At 58.8% G+C, this 16,920-nt stretch overlaps 1 protein-coding gene across 9 annotated transcripts in view; it reads left to right on the top strand.

Moving 5' to 3' along the window:
- Window positions 1-16,920, top strand: part of NCOR2 (nuclear receptor corepressor 2) — a 207,698-nt gene that overhangs the window by 91,042 nt on the left and 99,736 nt on the right. For all 9 annotated transcript variants that reach the window (XM_044243522.1, XM_044243527.1, XM_044243526.1 and 6 more), the window contains exons 8-9: window positions 1,939-1,995; window positions 8,753-8,805. In XM_044243522.1, the coding sequence (XP_044099457.1) occupies window positions 1,939-1,995; window positions 8,753-8,805 (110 nt within the window). The remainder of the gene's footprint in view (window positions 1-1,938; window positions 1,996-8,752; window positions 8,806-16,920) is intronic.

The following is a 16,920-nucleotide window of genomic DNA, read 5'->3' as shown; positions in this document are numbered from 1 at the left end:
TATCTAAATGGGCATTTCCCACTGACCTGCGCAGAACCTCGTGAACGCACAGAAACTCCTATTCATCTCTCAAAACCCATCTTATGTATTCCTCCCATTACTTTTCCGGAAAGACTCGAGCCCTGCTTTATGCCTTACATGTCCACCACACCTGCCTCCTCTGCTGTGCGTACCAGTCTGCCATCATTGCCTTGACCAGCTGCTTGTTAGATCTGGGGATTTTGCCGGCAGGGGCTGGGCCTCATTCATGTCCTGGTTTGCCCCAGTGCTCAGTACAGAGTGGGGTGCTCAGGAAATGTTTGGGTAGCTGCCCTGTCCCCTCTCCACCCCATCCCCATTCCCTCACTTGACCTGGCTCAGGAATTCTCCCGTCTTCAGCCCCACGGGGACGTCCTCTTGCTTTGCGGTGAGCCCGGGGCAAGACGGTGCGGGTCCCCAGCCCAGGGGAGGCCCCGCATGGGATCCGGCCCTTGTCTGTCTTCCTTCTTAGAGCCTGGAGATCAGCAGGACTTTTTCTGTATGTCATTTTTCCGTGCCTGTTTCATGTCTGTTAAATGGGGACATGTCTCGGATCTGCCTCATGTCATGTTTCTGTGATTTAAATACTAATAATGCGTGCTCTGTGCTGGTTGCTTGGCCCGTGGTAGCTCCTGGGTAAAATGGAAGTCCTTACAGTACTGCTTTGCCCCCTGATGTTTTGGCCCCCAGCCACACGCTGAGGCTGTTGGTCTCGGGGTGTTGGCTCTGCACGAAGGGGGCTGAGAGCATGGCTTGTTCCTGGGTGGGCTGGGCCCAGGGCTCTAGGCGGAGCTCGTTCTAGGTGCCAGCTTGAGCCCACCGACATACGTACCCACCGTCCATCCCCAGGGGCTAGGAGACGGGGAGTGAGTTGGCTTTTGGCACTCCTCCTCCTTGCTGTGACAGCAGGAGCCTGGGCCTTGAATTCTCTTGGCAGCCATGCTCCCCAGGACTCTGGGAACACCCCCTTTTAGGGGATTGTTGATGGTGACTTGCTTGGCCTGTCGTCCCGGCTTCATGCAGATCCTAGATGGTCTCCCCGAGTTTGGCTGAGTCCAGAGCACCTAGCCTTTTCTGGGTCGCCGGAGGACTCAGGTCTCCCTCCTGCATGCTGTCGGCACCCCGCTTTCTGCACGGCGGCCCAGATCCGACAACAGCCCTGCAGAAGCCACCATCCCCACAGCTTTCCGTCCACCCCTTCCCCCAGCTGGCCCTGGTGGTCCCGGGTTGGGGGCCCATGGGGACCGGCGGACGCACAATGTCCGCCTTTATGGCTGGGCCCGGAGGTCCAGCCTGCTGCCTTCACAGCCACTGAGCGCTTTCTGCCACATGTTCCTGTTTTCCTAATAAGTCCCGGGTTGTGAGTGGGGAGGGAGGCGGGGAGGCCCCCGGGCAGCTCAGAAATAGTCACATGATTGTGAAATACAAGAATCCTAGAAAGGGTATCTCTGAGCGCCTCTATCTCCACGCCCCCCCCTTCCCTGGCTGGCGGCACCAGCTCTGAGGTAATTGCCGACACCCAGCCAGCTTCCAGGCGCAGGAAGGCATCTTGGGCCTGGCAGAGTGGCCCGCTGGCAAGGAGCTGTGCCCGCAGCACTGGGCCCCGGGGGACGCAGGCCTGAGGGTTTGTGGGCGGGGTGGGGGGTGGGGGGCGGGCCACAGAGAACACCGTGTGTTTGTTCGAATCGAAACTTGGCGGGCTTGCCAGGGCCGCTGCAGGGGTATTGAGGCCCCTCTGTTTGCTTCCAGCCCGGGGAGGGCTTGCAGGGGGACCCTGCACCCCCCTGCTCCGGGGCCGTGGATTGGCTGCTGGCTTGGGCAGCTGCCTGCTGTTCTGGAGGCCTCTATTTATAATCTGTTCTGTGTTTTTTTTTTTTTTTTTTTTTTTTTTAATTTCTCCTCCTCCCCGTCACCCTGCAGAAGAAGGCCGAAGCTGCACATCGGATTCTGGAAGGCCTGGGGCCTCAGGTGGAGCTGGTGAGCTGGGGGACAGGGTGGGTGGCTGTGGGCGGCCGGAGGGCGGGGGCGTGCGGTGGTGGCTGGAGAGGTAGGCAGGGCGGCAGGTGGGCGTGGAGGGGAAGGAGGAAGTCAGCTGTTGCCAAGGCTGTCCTGTCCTCTGGAGGAGGCAGGAAATACATCCTTCTGATAAGAGGGACCGGCCAGTAGCGGGAGGGTGGCTGGGCCTGCCTTGCTGGGGACAGGGTTGGGGGCAGGGGAGCTGGCTCTTGCCGTCAGGACACAGTGAAGGCCAGCGCAGCGGGGCTGACTTAGCATGGGAAGCCTGTACTCTGGGCCACGTGATCTCTGCTCCGTAATAGCTGTGTGGGCCCAAGCGGTTCTCCCCTCTTCCTGTCCCTCCGTTTCCTCATCTGTAAGATGGGAATAATGCCATACATCCCATTGGGTTGTGGTGAGGATTGACCATATTAATTTGTGCAAAGCCCTGAGCTCCACGCCTATTGGATGGTGAGTGCCAAGCCCTAGTGCTTCCTCTCGTTGGTGTCACTGCTGTCGGTGGCATTTTACTGATGGGAAGCAGACCCCAGGCCTCTTCTGTCTCACGCACCCCGTCACCTTTAGTGTCACCGGAGATCCAAGCCAAGGGAATGTGGAAACTCCCGGCTGATGGGCAGCCTCAGCCCCAGGAGAAATGGCCAGAGCCCCACGTGCCCTGGACCAGTGAGTGTCGCCCCAGGCAGGTTGGCGCAGAGCTGTGGGGCAGTATGGAGGGACACGCACACACAGGATGGCTGTGAGGGGCCCTGTGAGCATGGCATGTCCGGGGAGGGACATGTGGTCCTCCTGTGTATTCAGGTCTCGTGCCTTTGGAGCCTAATTTTAAACCCCGCTCTGTTGTGTATTTGCTGAGTGGCCTTGAGTAGAGGACTTGGTTTCCTTTTCTGTGAAATGGGAACACCAGGATCTTTGCGGGGGGTGCGGGGTGGTGGGAAACAATGAATAGTTAAGGCTGTTTTAGCACTGCCTTGGCCTACTGTCCGCCCTGGTGGCTGTGGACCTTTAGGAGGGTTGACTGTTTGCCCCTGGAGTCGTTTCCTCTGGGACAGCTGCGCCCCAGCCTGGAGTCCACGTGCTCAGGCCACTGCAAAGCAGGTGCGGCCCTGGGTCCTGTCAGGACCGAGCCAGGCCGGCAGTGGGGGACTCCTTGGGCTCAGGGGCTGGGCCTCGCACCCCTTTGGGTTGGGCAGCAGGCTCCCCTCCTAGGGCTCGCTTTCCCTGTTGGGCATGATTTCTGGGAGGTTGCTGAGACCCTCTTTTTTTTTTTTTTTAAATGTAGCTTTACTGAGATAGAATTTGCATGCCACACACGTCCTCCGTTTAAATCGACGCGTACAGTTAAGCGCTTTTTAGTGTATTCACGGATGTGCGCGACATCTCCAAGTCCACTTTGGAACGTCGCACCATCTCAAACAGAGCTCCACGTCCCTGACTGTCACGTCCTTATCTTTCTCTCCCTGCCCTCCCCCAACCTGCCGCTACTCATTGACCTTCTGTGTCTGCAGACTCGCCTGCTGGGCGTTGGTATCAATGGACTCACACACGGTGTGGCCTCTCGTGACTGGCTTCTTTCACGCCGCGTACGTTCTCAGGGTTCGTCCGGGGCCGTGGCAGGTGTCAGGATGTCACCCGTCTTTAGGGCTGGATAGTATTCCATTGTGTGGGTAGAGCACATCTGTTCACCCACTGGGGCATTGGCGGACGTGAGGAGCTGCCGTGCGTGGCCGTGAACGTGACCAGACGAGTCTCCGCGTGGACAGGTGTTCGTCGCTGTTGGGTGTACTTGCGGGACTGGAAGTGGTGGGTCACGGTCCCTCTGCATGTAGCCTCTTGAGGAATTGCCAGACTGTTTTCGCAAGCTGGGTACCGTTTCCATCCCCATCAGTAAGCTCCTCCTTGCCTCGGTTTCCCCTCTTGTCAACAGGGGTGGCAGGACCAGAGGGGGCAGCCAGCCATTTCCAGACCTGGTGGCTCTCTCTCTCCCCACCCCTGACCTGATGAGTCCCAGGGGCCTTCTGAGCGGGGGTGGGGGGAGTGGGTGGAGGGGGCTGTGTCCGGATGCCTGAGGGATGCCCAGGGTCAGGCTGCCCTCCCAGCGAGAGCTCCCATCCTTGTCCTTGCCCAGCAGCCTCCGTCTAAGCTAAGTGCTCAGGGAAGCAGAGGCAGCCCCCCTGTGAGTGAGGCGGGCGTCCGTGGGGCTCACAGTCCAAGTGATTCTTTGGTGGGTCTAAACAGGGTCAGGGGATTGTCCCCTGCTTGGGGGTCTCAGAGCAGAGACCCCCTGAAGGCTGGTGGCACAGGAGGACGAGGTCTGGAGTGGCTGTCAGTGGAGCCTCTCGAAGTCGGCAGCTTCTTGGCTTGGTGGCCTTCGGGGGTGCTGTGGAGGGGACGCACTGTGACAGGGCACCGGCTTCATGTTTGGCCTCGTGGAGGGGTCACTGTCCATTTTCTAGATGAGGCTTGGGGAGGGCAGTGCCCTGTCTAGGGTCACACAGCCGGGGGTGGGGCGGGGAGGTGTGTCGAGCTTGTGGGATTGTGGCCAGCCAGGGTCTACCCTCGGTCTTGGTCACCAAAATGTCCCAGTGGCCAGAGGTGTCCTCCAAGGAGAGGCAGCTCAGAGGTGTCCTTCATGGAGGGCCTGGTGCTACTGACCCGAGGTCTCCCTCTGGCATCTGGGGAGAGCCTGCTGGGCCTCCGGGACAAGGATGGGTGCTCTCTGCCCCCGCTGGGAGGGCAGCCAAGGCCTAGGGGAAGTTAGCGCCAGAACGCAGGCTCACAGCACGGTCTGGGCTGAGTGTGCGCCTCCCCTTCATCCCAGGCCCCCGGGGATCCGGGCCGATCAGGGATCTGGGGATCCGAGGCCTGGCCTGGGGGAGGGTGCTGGAGGGAGGGTGTGGGCCACTGCAGCCCCCCGCCTCTCCTCCCCGCGGCTTTGAGTCATCGGTTTCCTTCCTGTTCAGAGGTACTATTTTAAGAACGTGGTGTCACCAGAGGGTTGAGGACCAGGGCTGACACTTCATTTCTCAGCAGCTCGGTCCACCTGGGGCTGCCGGCTGTTCCTGGTCACCCTGCCAGCTGGCTGGAGTTGGGCCCGAAGGGGACCCCCCCCTTCCTTGTCCCGGAGACCGGCTCTGCTTCCTTGTCATTTCTGCTTTTCCGGCCTTGCGTTTGCAGCCTCGCGCGTCCCCCGCTTGGTGCTCTCTGTCTGCCCTCAAGATTGTTAGGGCAGCGCCTCTGTCCTCCGAGGAGGAGATGGAGGCGTAGGGCGGGGGGGGCAAGAGACAGGCCCAGGGTCCCCAGCCGGGGCGGGGCGCCTTCCCAGGGGGACCTTAGCCTTCCGCCTGTGAGAGGAAGAGCTTCCCTCTTGGTTGTTGTGTCCCCCTAACGGGGACTGGAGCCTGTGAGGTCAGGAGGGGGAGAGGAAAGCCAAAGTAGGTGTGAGTGAGGCGAAGGTCACCTTGGGGCCGCCATAGTGGGACTTGTCTCTTGGGACACAGGGCCTTGTGCAGCTACCCCTGCGGGTGGCCAGAAGGGGTGTCGGAGACTCCCTCGGGCCCTGCCTTACCTCAGCAGTGCACCTGCGAGGGATGCGCCATGGACCCTCTGACCTCCATCCCACACGGGCCTTCCAGAGGGGCTGCCCTGGGGGCCTGTCACCATGGTAACGGACCTCCTCCCCTGTGCTCTGGGCCCAGACACTTCCTTCCCTCCCAGGACTCAGTTTACCTTGAAGAGTGCTCAGTGAGTGCCTCCTTGGGGGAGAGCCCTGTGCTTAGAGGCGGCAAGCCCCACAGTGTTCTCTGGGTTCTTCTATGCCTCTTACTGGGGGTCCACTGTGCCGCAAGAGCCAGGCTGCTCTGTCCCCACCTTCCCTGGCAGGCCAGGTGGCCACAGGTGAAGGTGGGTTTGGCAAGTCACAGGCTGCCTGTGACCCCTGCTCTCAGAAGCCCACCTCCCCTCTTCTGGCCCATCCTATTATGTAGAGGTAGTCCCTGCTCCCCGGCCATCACACACTCCCTAGGGTCTCCCATCAGTGGTCCTTCAGGCCCTCCTGACCTCCTCAGCCTGTGGAGACATTGCTGTCTGCCGTCTTTAAAACCAAAACAGCACAAATCGGTCACCAAGTCTGACGTTTCCTGGGCTCCCCGAAAGTTCTGTGAGGTAGTTCCTACTTGCTCTGTGCCCATTTTCCAGGTGAGAAGACTGAGGCCCAGAGTGTGGCTCACACATGTCTGAGGTCACACAGCCAGTGAGGGAGGCACCATCTCTGAAATCGGGGTGTCTGTTTGTTCATTCCTGGAAACCAAACCTCTGGGCCAAGCCCCCTCCTACCCAGCCTGTGTTGTATGGGCACGAGGAATCAAAAAGGACTTACCGTAGAGTCACCTGGGGTTAAACACGCATGTTTAGTGCTTTGAAATTTGGCCCGGGGGAGTCTTTGTAGGGCCCCTTGCTGTTCTCAGGTGAGCGCTGCCAGCCTTCTGCTCTAATGCCTTGCCCTGATCCCCGCTGAGACACTCGCTGTGGGCTCTGTAGTTGCCTGCCTGCTCCAGCCTGGAGTGGGGTTCAGACCTCCCTGCTTCCAGCTGAGCCCCTTGGAAGGGCAGCCTGACCCAGTGTGGGGAGAGATAGCCTGTACCAGCCGTGGGTCACGTATCTGTTCCTGGCGGGGACAGCTGAGCTCGGAGCCTGGAATGGCCCAAGCCCCGCGGTCGGTTGTCATGGTAGGAATCTGAGGGACCCCAGGAGAGAGGTGACGTCATCATCAGCCAGGGCTGCATGCAGTGCCCGATCTGTTGGCCGGTGACTGCCCCCGTGACTGCCTGTGGCCCTTCCTTGAGGACCCCGCCCTGCCTGCAGAGGGCAGGAGACCTGGTCCTGCGGACGGAGCAGGTTGGGCCCTGCAGCCTTGCTGCTCGAGGTGGTCCCCATCGGCTGGGAACATCAGGATGCTGGTGGGGGTTGGGAGCTGTTACCAGCCCCGCACCCAGGGAGAAGTACAGGGCAGAGGCCGATGGGCTCTTTTCATTCGCCCTGGGGCCCTGTCCCGAGGCTGCCCCTGTCCCGTGTCAGCCCTCACACTCTGTACCTGGGTCTTCTACCACATTCGTGCATGGCTGCCCTGGAGGGCTCCTGCTGCGTGTGCGGGGGTGTGGGGACGGCAAGGGAGAGGATCGCACACACGCACGGGCACGGGCACGGGCACGGAGGAAGACACCCAGAGAGGACGCAGGCAGAGCCCAGGAGTGGACCTCTGCCTCCAGGGCCAAAGGGAGACGGCCGTTCTCGTTGTAGCTCGTTTCCTCCCAGCTGTGGGCACGTATTTTAACCTTTCAGGGACTTGATTTTCTTCTCCAAAAAGTGGGGATGATTAATTATATCAGCCCCTGCTGGGTCACAAACCAGCCCCGAATCCCGTGGCTTAAAACAAGCACCGCTCCCCGTTTCCCGTGAGTGCCGGAGGCAGCCGGGCATGTCTGTGGATGCCGCGCTCCGCTGGGCGGTGGGCCGGCGGCCGGGCTGGGGCTCCTGTGCTCTGTGTCGTCTCGGCCTCCAGCACGCCGGGCCACGCGTGTTCCCTCACGGGAGCAGGCGGACAGGAAAGGCAGCAGAAAGGCAGACGTGCGCCGTCCAGACTCTGCTCTCCCGTCTGCAGGCGTTTCACCGGCCACAGGCAGGGTGTGGCTGGGTACGGGAGGCAGGACAGATCGGGGTCGTTCCTACATGATCGCGTCCCCGATGGTGACCGTAAAGACACTCTGGGGCATTTCCGTCCGCCAGACGCTGGGCTGAGAGCTCTTCGTGCGCTGCCTCCTCTGATCTGACGACTCTGCAGATGGGCCCCCCGGGGCCAGGGAGGCTGACGTGACTCACCCAGACACACGCGGCTGGAGAGCGGCTGGCGCCCCGGCCAGGCCCCTGGGCAGGAGAGGCGCGGTGGCCGGCTGTGGCTGCTGTCCTTCCCCTCGCGCACACTGGCTGCCGATTGTGGGCCCGGGGCCCTCCTGGCTGCTATGTGCGATTCCTGCCGTTCACGAGCCCTCCTGCGCCTCTTCTTCCTCCTGGTGGGGGACGTGTAGCTTGCTCCTGACCTATCATTGTGACGAGCTGTGCCATCTGGCACGGTGGCGTCCTCTCCTGGCGGGACACGGTGCCCGAAACGTCTCAGGCATCTGCAGGAGGGGAGGCGGCCACAGGGCACATGTGACTTTGTTCCCCAACAGGTGCGTCATCGCCGCTCTCCAGAGCGTGTGCACCTAGCTACGAGGTCCCGGCTGTCGCACGCCTTCCTGTCCTCCCTCACCCTTGCGAATGTGCGGCAGCATTGGGCCCTTTCCTCTGTGAGGCATCGGGGGCTGCGTGGTGTATCATGGTGTTTTGGACATAGAGAAGTTGAGCCGCTCTCCAGGCCGAGACACAGTGGACACCCAGGCCAGCCCTGCCCAGTGCCCCGCAGAGGAACCACGGTGGCCTTGGTTGGGGCAGGGGCAGGGTGTCAGGTCACCCAGAGCGGTGCCCAGAGGGTTACAGCCCGTTCCCGGCTGGGGCTGCGGGCTGGGTCCCCATGTTCTGTTTTATGCCTGCTGGCGGCCGCTTCCCACCGCAGCGCACGGCTCCCTGGAGCCGGGGCCTGGGGCGCTGGGGCTGACGTTGCCCGGGACGGCAGTACGGCCTCCGGGCCTGCCCCTGAAGTGCTTTTGTCTCTCTTTCTCTGCAGCCCTTGTACAACCAGCCCTCTGACACCCGGCAGTATCATGAGAACATCAAAATGTGAGTACTCGTGGGCAACCGTGCAGACTCGGGGCAGGTGGCTGGGATGTGGGTTCTCAGTTCCCAACAGGGCTCCCAGGCAGGGCTAGGTGTCAGAGGAAGGGGCGGGAGGGGGCAGTTTGGGCGAGAATTCTGGGCCAGGTAGGGCTGATGTTGGGGTCAGAGCAGGCCTGGGGCAAGGAGGGGCAGAGGGAAGTGCTTGGTCCCACGAAGCACTGGGACGCAGGCCTTCAGTTGGGGAGGGCCATGAGGACACTGCATGCACGGCTCTGGGGACAGTGAGGTGGAGGCCTGTGAAGCCTCATCCCATGGGGGAGGCAGAAGCTGTTCTTGGTGGAAAACAAGGTCAAGATGATTGTGTGAGGGGGTGGCCCTGGGTCAAGTGGGGCCCTGTGATTTGGGCTCTGATGTAAGCATAGGGGTCAGGGGTCCCTCGGTGGCACAGCCCAGTGTGCAGCAGCTGTGAGCAGTAATCCAGCTGTGGAGACTTTGGGGGTGGCTGGTATGGTATATCCCAATAATGGGCCTTTTCCCAGACAGATGCTTGGAGTGAAGAAATATCAGTTAACTGCCACATGTAGTTGGTGTGGGCTGAGCTGGCAAAACGGGGCAAGAGGATTGGGCTCTAGGCTGGTGGCTTCCTGTCTTCAAGCTGGGAGGGAGGTGCTGGAGATGTGGCTACCAGAAGAGGGCTGGCTTTGGGGGAGGGGGAAGAATGCGTTAATGGGAGCATAGCCTCCTTGGCTGAGGAGGGGATAATACCTCATGCTGTTATCCAGGAGCCCAAAAGGTAAAAGAGGCTGCAGAGCTTGCCCCTTGAGGGACATGCATCTGTGGGCATTTGGTGGTGCTAGGTTAGAGGCAGACTGTTTGGGATGGGTTTGAACTATTCAGGGTTCATCATGGGGAGAGGGTGCAGGCGTCTTTGTGTGACCTCAGAGAGCAGTACTTAGCTTGTCCACTGGGCAGTCCAGCCCGGACTGATTGTCCGAGCTTCCCTGGGGTGGATTTGCAGGGTGTACATTGCAGTAGTGAGCTCCCCATCCCTGGAGGTATGCAAACCTCACAGTAGTTTTTGAATATCTGCTGGTGTTGGTCTGGCTGACAGGGAAGTCCCTTCTTTTGTAGTTTCTGGACTTGCATGACTGGTCCAAGCTCTGGTGACCTAAGCGGCCACCCCCTTGCAGCTTACAGGGACTGACAGAGCAACCTAGAAAATCTCTTGTTGCTGGTGAGGTTGTTGGCCTGTGTGGGCTCAGGAGCACCTGCTAGGGCTGCCTTACCTGAGGCTGCTGGCGAGCCTCTGTCTGCCCGTGGCTGGCTGAGCTGCAGAGTGTCCTCTATGGGGGGGGCACTGGGATAGCACTAGGGTTCCGTGTCTGCTGTGGCCTGTGTCTTGCGTGGCCTTGTGGGTGTGTCTGCTGCCCAGGCACCAAGTCCCCCTTGACTCCACTCGGTTCATGTTCCAGTCTCTTCTCAGCTTCCTGGGACTTGCCTTCCCTGGGGCCACGGCTCGGGTGTTTTCATCTGAGCCGGGCAGCCGGAAGCACTCCCTCATTCATTCATTTGTTCGCTCAACACGCATTTATTGGACACCTACTGTGTGCCACAGGACTTGGGGATTCATCTGTGAGCAAACCAAAGGCCCATGTTTCATCAAGCTTTATCTAGCAGTGGAGACAGGAAGTGAGTTAAGTAAACAAGAAGATGATGAAAAGCGCTGTGCTCACCCAGCTGTCTGAAGCTGTCTGGGCTCTGATCCACCCAGTCACGTTTTCCCTTTCGGCATAACAATTTCTGTAGTAATGTCATTGTACTGAAATCTCGCACGCGTTGTTCACTAAAAAGTGAGTAATATTTGAAGCTGAATAATGTGGGTGATTTCCTTTTGTAAAAACAGCTGTAAAATCCAAACAAGAGAGGATAAAAGGTGTCCACAGATAAGATGCTGCCACTTCTCTGTTTAAGTAGAATAAAGCTCTAAACTTGCCGAAACCAGTGCCCTGTTTTTGCACATCGCCTCCCTCCCCAGTCTTCATCAGGAAGGGCTCTGGTCTCCTAGAGCACATTCTGACTAAGTAGGTGACTCCTTGGTGAAACGTATTCAAAATCCAAATCACAGAGGGACACATTGAAGTTTAAAACGTAGAGATGAATAATTTTAAGGGATCTTACGTAAGTGGTGAATTCTATGTTAGAAAAATGTATCTATCTGTAAGCAAATTATTTGAACTGATCTATCCTTAGAATTTTGATCTCGTTCCTAGTTTCCCACGAAAAGCCCAACGAGCTCTGTATTTTTTATCTCAATGCGGTCATCCATAAATCAGTGCGGTCGTTCACTTTAAAGAATGTGTTGCAGGGGTGCCTGGTTGTGATCGCAGGGTCATGAGATTGAGTCAGGCTCTGTGCCGGGGTTGGAGCCTGCTTAAGATTCTCTTTCTTCCTCTCCGCCCCACCCCCCCCCCGCAACCCCCCAGCTTGCACTGTCTCTCTCTCTCTCATTAAAAAAAAGAGAATCCTATGCAGTGGCAGATGTGGCAGGAGAGAAAAGGAGGGTGGCTTCAGCCAAGAGATCAGGGCTGGACCTGACAGCGTGGGGGGCTCTTGGGGGCTGAGCGGCAGCTGGGTGTGTGGGCCACCCTGGCAAGTGCCACAGGCAGTGCAAAGGCCCTGGGGCTGGACTGAGCTGGTGAGATCACAGAGAAGGCCAGCATGGCCCCTGGTAGGTGAGGGAGGGAAGGTGCCAGGCAGATCACCCAGGGCTGAGGAAGAGTTTGGGTCATATTATTTATGTGTGAAGGGAGCCCTGATAAGGTATACGCCGGGAAGTGAGGTGTTGAGTTTTTGCTTTCAAAGCTCACTCTGGTGGCTGCGGAGAGAAAGGACTAGCGGTTGAGAGACCTCGGTGGAGGTGGCCGTAGCCATCCAGGCAAGCAGCGGCAGGCCCCGGGGCTTTGCGAGCGGTCAGGGGTGTGGTGTGGAAGGGAAGTCCCGTGGCTGAAAAGGTCAGGGGCCGGGACAGCTGTGGGGACAGTGAAACCCGAGGTGGATGCCGGTGTTGGGGGCTAGTGAGGGCGTGAGCATCTGGCCCTGTGGCTAGCCACTTACTCTCCGTGCCTCGGTTTCCTCATCTGTCAGGCAGGAATAAGAGTAGTTCCTGGCTCTGACGGTTGCTGAGGATTTCACGAGTTAACTGTCTCTGACGTGCCAAGTTCAGTGTCAGGCACATGGGAAGCAGTCTGTGGTTTCTCTTCTTCTCGCTCTCTTGTCCATGCGTTCTTGTCCTTTGTTCATCCAACAAACATCCACTGAGCCCTTGATGTGTGCTCGGCCCTATCGTGGGCCCTGGAGACCCAGGAGCGGATGGGGCCTGACACTGTGACCCGGTGACAGCTTGGTAAGGACAGTGAGAGATCGGACTGGGTGGCGGGGCCCTGTCCCCCCGCAGCCCATTCTGTCCCCCTCCCTCCTGCTCCCATCACTGGGCCAGGTGGGAGGTTATCCCCTCCCGAGGGACCTTGCCCTGTCACTTGAATGTCCCCGTGTGCGTGTGCTGCGGCTGCACCGGTAAAGTTAATTTCACGCTTGACTTCCTGCTGCGCTGGCAATTTCAGACGTGTCCAAGTCACCTGTACCCACCTCTGCTGCTCTCCCTCTGCCACCTGCGTCGTGGGTAGGTGTGGGGGCGGCTGCCCGGGATCTCAGCCCCACGTCTCAGGCTCTGGGGAGCAGGGGAAGGGGCCAGGGCAACCCCAGGTGGACTAAACGGGCACTCCGCGGAGGGACTGGTGTGGGACCTGCCGTTCCCTGAATGGATCTGGGGTTGGTGGCCGGGGACAGACACCGCTCCTGTGTGCTCTGCCGTGGCTGACCCTTTCCCTGCTACGCCCCCTCTGTGTCCCAACCCGGGCACTGGCCTTGCTCCTCTTACCTTCCCGGGGCCTGGAAGCCTGCTGGTTCCCGGGGTTCTCTCTGTCCCCTGCTTTTCTTGTCTTGATGTCCGATGTCTTCCTTCCTCCTGCCTCCTTGGGGGTTGTCTCACTGGAGCTGTCAGCCCTGGAGCTGCGCAGGTGGAAAGGGCCCCCGGGGACCCAGGTTGCTGTGGCAGGTTTTTGTGGTCTTGCTCTCGAGGTTCAGAGATGTTAAGGAACCTCACTAGGGGCAACCAGCCAAACCCCTAGGCCAACCGGATCTGCCCACCCACTCTGTTACCTCTCTCCAGTCTGGGCCTGGCCCTTGCTAGCCTGGTGACCCTGGGCAAGTCACTTGGTTAGTCCATAAGCAGGTTGCAGACCATCAGCTTGGACAGGCTCTTCTCGAGGTGCTCAGGGCCGCGCTCAGGCAGGTTTCCTCCATCTTACTCTTCCCCAGCCGTTGGCGGTCCGGGTCTCCCTGAAAGCCTCTCCTCTAAATCCACCATCCCCCTCTTTCCCCTGGAACTCTGTGCTCTCATTTCCCTCTGCCCGCCTATTGCTCTGCTTCTCTTGAGCCTCAGCTCGAAGCCCTCTTCTTCCAGGAAACCTCCCCTGATTGCCCTGTTTTCTTCCTGTTTTCGAACCCTGTAGGTCCCAGGGCCTGGCCAGACTCTCCCTGGACGTCCACAGTCTCCAGCCCCTTATCGCTCCCTCCTCGTTTTTGCGTCTTCTCCCAGGTCCAGCACCAGATGACGAGGCTTGGGTTTCCTCACAGGTTGTGGTTTTATAAACTCTGACTTCTCCCGGAGATGAGAGCTTTCCTCTGGATCCCCTATAAATGCCTCTATTGGCAAGCTTATCATGCTGCCGGTTTGCCAGCCCTTCTAGAGCCCTCTTATTAGAGACTGTGTTCCGTTTTTGCCAGAAAAAAGATCACAGCAGAAAAGATTTGTCTGCTGTAAGCTATTTGCATCTCCGATACCAAAACATTTCTTGGGACAAAATAAACACTCCAAGAATGTTGGCCAGAAGAATGTTGAACAAGTGGACCCCCTAAGCCAGATGTGTAGGGGATTGCGACCAGATGCATGCCCGCGGGGCCGAGAGGGAAAGGTAGGGTGGGGAAGGGCTGGCAGGAGGTAGTAGGGAGTGGGGCGGTGGGGGGGAACTGTGGCGAATGGTGAGCTCATCGTCCTTGTAAAGCGGTGGTCGGGCCTCAGTCCCCAGCCTGTGGCCGTGAGGGGCTGTGCCAGACTGCCTGATCTTTTCAGAGAAGCTTTACGTGCAGCTTTTTATGCAACAGCTTCTGGTTTTCAATACTGGCAGCGACTTCAGACTTTTTAGAAAGCACGGCCGTCCAAACACGGCGCTCTCACGGGCCGGCTCCGCCGGGTGGACTGTGCCCATTTGCAACCTGCCGACTCGACATTTGTCCTCTTTGGCAGTCCGTGGCTGCCTCTGGGCACCAGGCGCACTGCTTGCTTTGGAAGGAAAGTCGGATCCTCCAGGGATCCTGCTGCCTGGCGGGGACTGCGGGAGTCCCGGGGACCCCGTGAGACTGTGCCCTCGCCGCGGCTGTCGCAGGGTCCGCTGGGTCAGTTTACCCCAAAGCGAGCGGCTGGAGACCACAGCGGCTTAGCCTGTCCCAGCCCTGGAGGCCAGCCGTCGGGCCTGAAGGGGAGCCGGGGCCCTGGTCTCTCCGGGGAAGGAGGCTTCCAAGCCTTTCCCAGCTTCTGCTTTTGGCTGACTTCCCGGGTGTCCCTGGGCTTGTAGGCACTCTGCGGTCTCCTCCTGTCATCCTGCCTGTGTGTCCCCCTCCACGTCCACGCTTCACCTTTATATAAGGACGCCCTCCTCAAGACTGCGTGCTAGCTCGATGACCTCTGTGAAGACCCGGTTTCCAAATCGGCTTGTTTTCCGAGGAACGGGGGAGGTTTGGGACTCCCAGCATCATGGAGCCCCCCGCACGTTCTAAAGTCGCTGTATTTGGTCTCACCATGGCATTTCAACACAGGTCATGACCCTGTTTCGGTTTTTTAAATTTATTTAAAAATAGCTAGATTTAGGGGCACCTGGGGGGCTCAGTCGGTTAAGCATCCGGCTCTTGATTTCCGCTTAGGTCATGGTCTCAGGGTCATGAGATCGAACCCCGTGTCGGGCTCCCTGCCCAGTGCAGAGTCTGCTTGAGATTCTCTCTCTCCCTCTATCCCTCCCTCTGCTCATGCTCTCTCTTCTGACCAAATAAATAAATAAAATCTTTTTTTTTAAGCCGGATTTACAGAAGAGTGGCCATAATACAGATAATACAGAGAATTTCCTGTACATCCTCTACCCAGGGTCCCCTAACAGGATCATTTTACAGAAGTGAGGCTGCTCTCCTCAGAACTGAGTGACCGTGGGACAGTGCTCTGTGCCAACCCAGAGACTTTCTGTGGATTTTTCTAGTTTTTCCACTTAGATCTGTTTTCTGGTCCGGGGTCTGATGGCCGATTCCCAATTTGCACTTTGTCCCCGTCTTCCCTCGATGTTCCTGACCCTTTTGAACAGTTGCGGTCAGGGGTTTGGCAGACTGTCCCTCGGTTTGGGTTTGCTGGGTGCTTTCTCACGAAGGGGCTGGACGTGGATGTGGGGGAAGAGCCCCACAGAGGAGAGGAGCCGCCCCCCCGCTCCGAGGGCTGTCTTGCCCTGCTGTGCTCCGGGCTTTGGGAGAGCGTCACGGATCCGGCCTGGGTCCCCTGCAGGGGCACCATCACGGAACTTGTGGCCACGAGTCGCAAACGCCTAGTGACCATTTGGGGGAAGGGACGTCGACGCGACGCACGTGTCCTGTTTTTCCTCCACGTGTGGCCGAGTCTTATGTGGTTCCCACGTGGGAATCCCTGCAGCAGCTCGGGCCAGGGTGTTCCTGTGGGGTCTTCCATCCCCCACCTTCAGGGTACGCTTATTAATTGGAATTCTGTAAGGCACATTTGCTCTTTTTTCCTTGTTTTTCAACTCAGTCATTGATTTCTATCCACGCAGACTGGTGGATGTTTCTTCTGGTCTTTGGCTCACAGTCCCACGCCCCGTCGGCCGCCTTTTGGTATGCGGATCCTCCTGGCTCCGGCAGTCCTCCTGCTCAGGCTAGGTCTTGCATCCCTCTGATCTTTTATTTATTTATTCATTTATTTATTTATCTTCTTTGTAGCCCCTCTTTCCTTAAAGATGCTCTGGGCTCTCCTCGTGTATTCCTGCCCCAGCTCTGGGATCCACCACCCCTCCAGAGAGAAATGGCTTTCTTGTTGGAGAAGCCCGTGAGGAGCCCAGAGCTCGGAGCTCCCAGGGTCACTGCCCTGGGCTGTTCTTGCTTCTCCGCCTCCTCAGCTCCATCCATCCTTTTAAAAAGCCCAGACCCCTCGCTCTGCCCAGACCAAGGCCCCGTGCAGCCAGCCCTGCCAGCCTCGAGCCTCTCCTCCCTCCTGCCCCCCTGCTCTTGCCCGCTGCTCTCCAGCCACGCGGGCCTTCTGTGTGTCCTTCAAGGACTCGGAGGGTTCCGACCCCCGGGCCTTTGAACTTGCAGTCCTCTGCCTGGAGCGCCCTTTCCTGCGCTTCTCTCCACCACTGGGTCCTTCTGCTGATCCGGATCGTGTGCGGGGCCCTCTAAGACTTTCTGCACCACTGCATCTAAAATAGCTACACCCACCCCCTCCTGCCCAGGCATTAGCCCACCACCCTGTTTGAGTCTCTGAATCCGGGATTGTCTGGATGACCTTGCTGATTGTCTGTTGGGTCCCCTCCAAGCATCACCTCTGCGAGGGCCGGGAACTCTGCTCAAGGCTGTGTCCCCAGAGCCTAGAAGAGTGCCTGCAATTAGGTGCTCAGTAGTCAGCAGCTAAATAACCGAAGACATGAGCACATGATGTCACTGTGCCCCCTTTTCAGATGGGGGTGTTAAGGCCGGGAGGCCCTCTGAAGTTGCTGAAACACCTCGTCATGGAACAAAGTGTTCTCGTCTCAGCCTATGTGACTGAGGACCCCAGTGCACACCCTGGTGGGAACAGGGCAGGGGAGGCTGATGTCGGTGGGGAGGCCCCGGCTAACTTGAGGCCAGGATGACCCTGGGAGGCAAGGATCCCCTCCCTACCAATCCTGGAAATGGCGTGGTGTATCCTTGTCAGGAGTCAGAGAGTGGACAAGGCTTAAACCCTGCTGGGGTCCG

This window comes from Neovison vison, chromosome 3 (genome assembly GCF_020171115.1).
Source record: "Neovison vison isolate M4711 chromosome 3, ASM_NN_V1, whole genome shotgun sequence".
NCBI lineage: Eukaryota > Metazoa > Chordata > Mammalia > Carnivora > Mustelidae > Neogale > Neogale vison.
The sequence above is the reverse complement of the archived record's forward strand: the minus strand, read 5'-3'. Positions and strand labels throughout refer to the sequence as shown.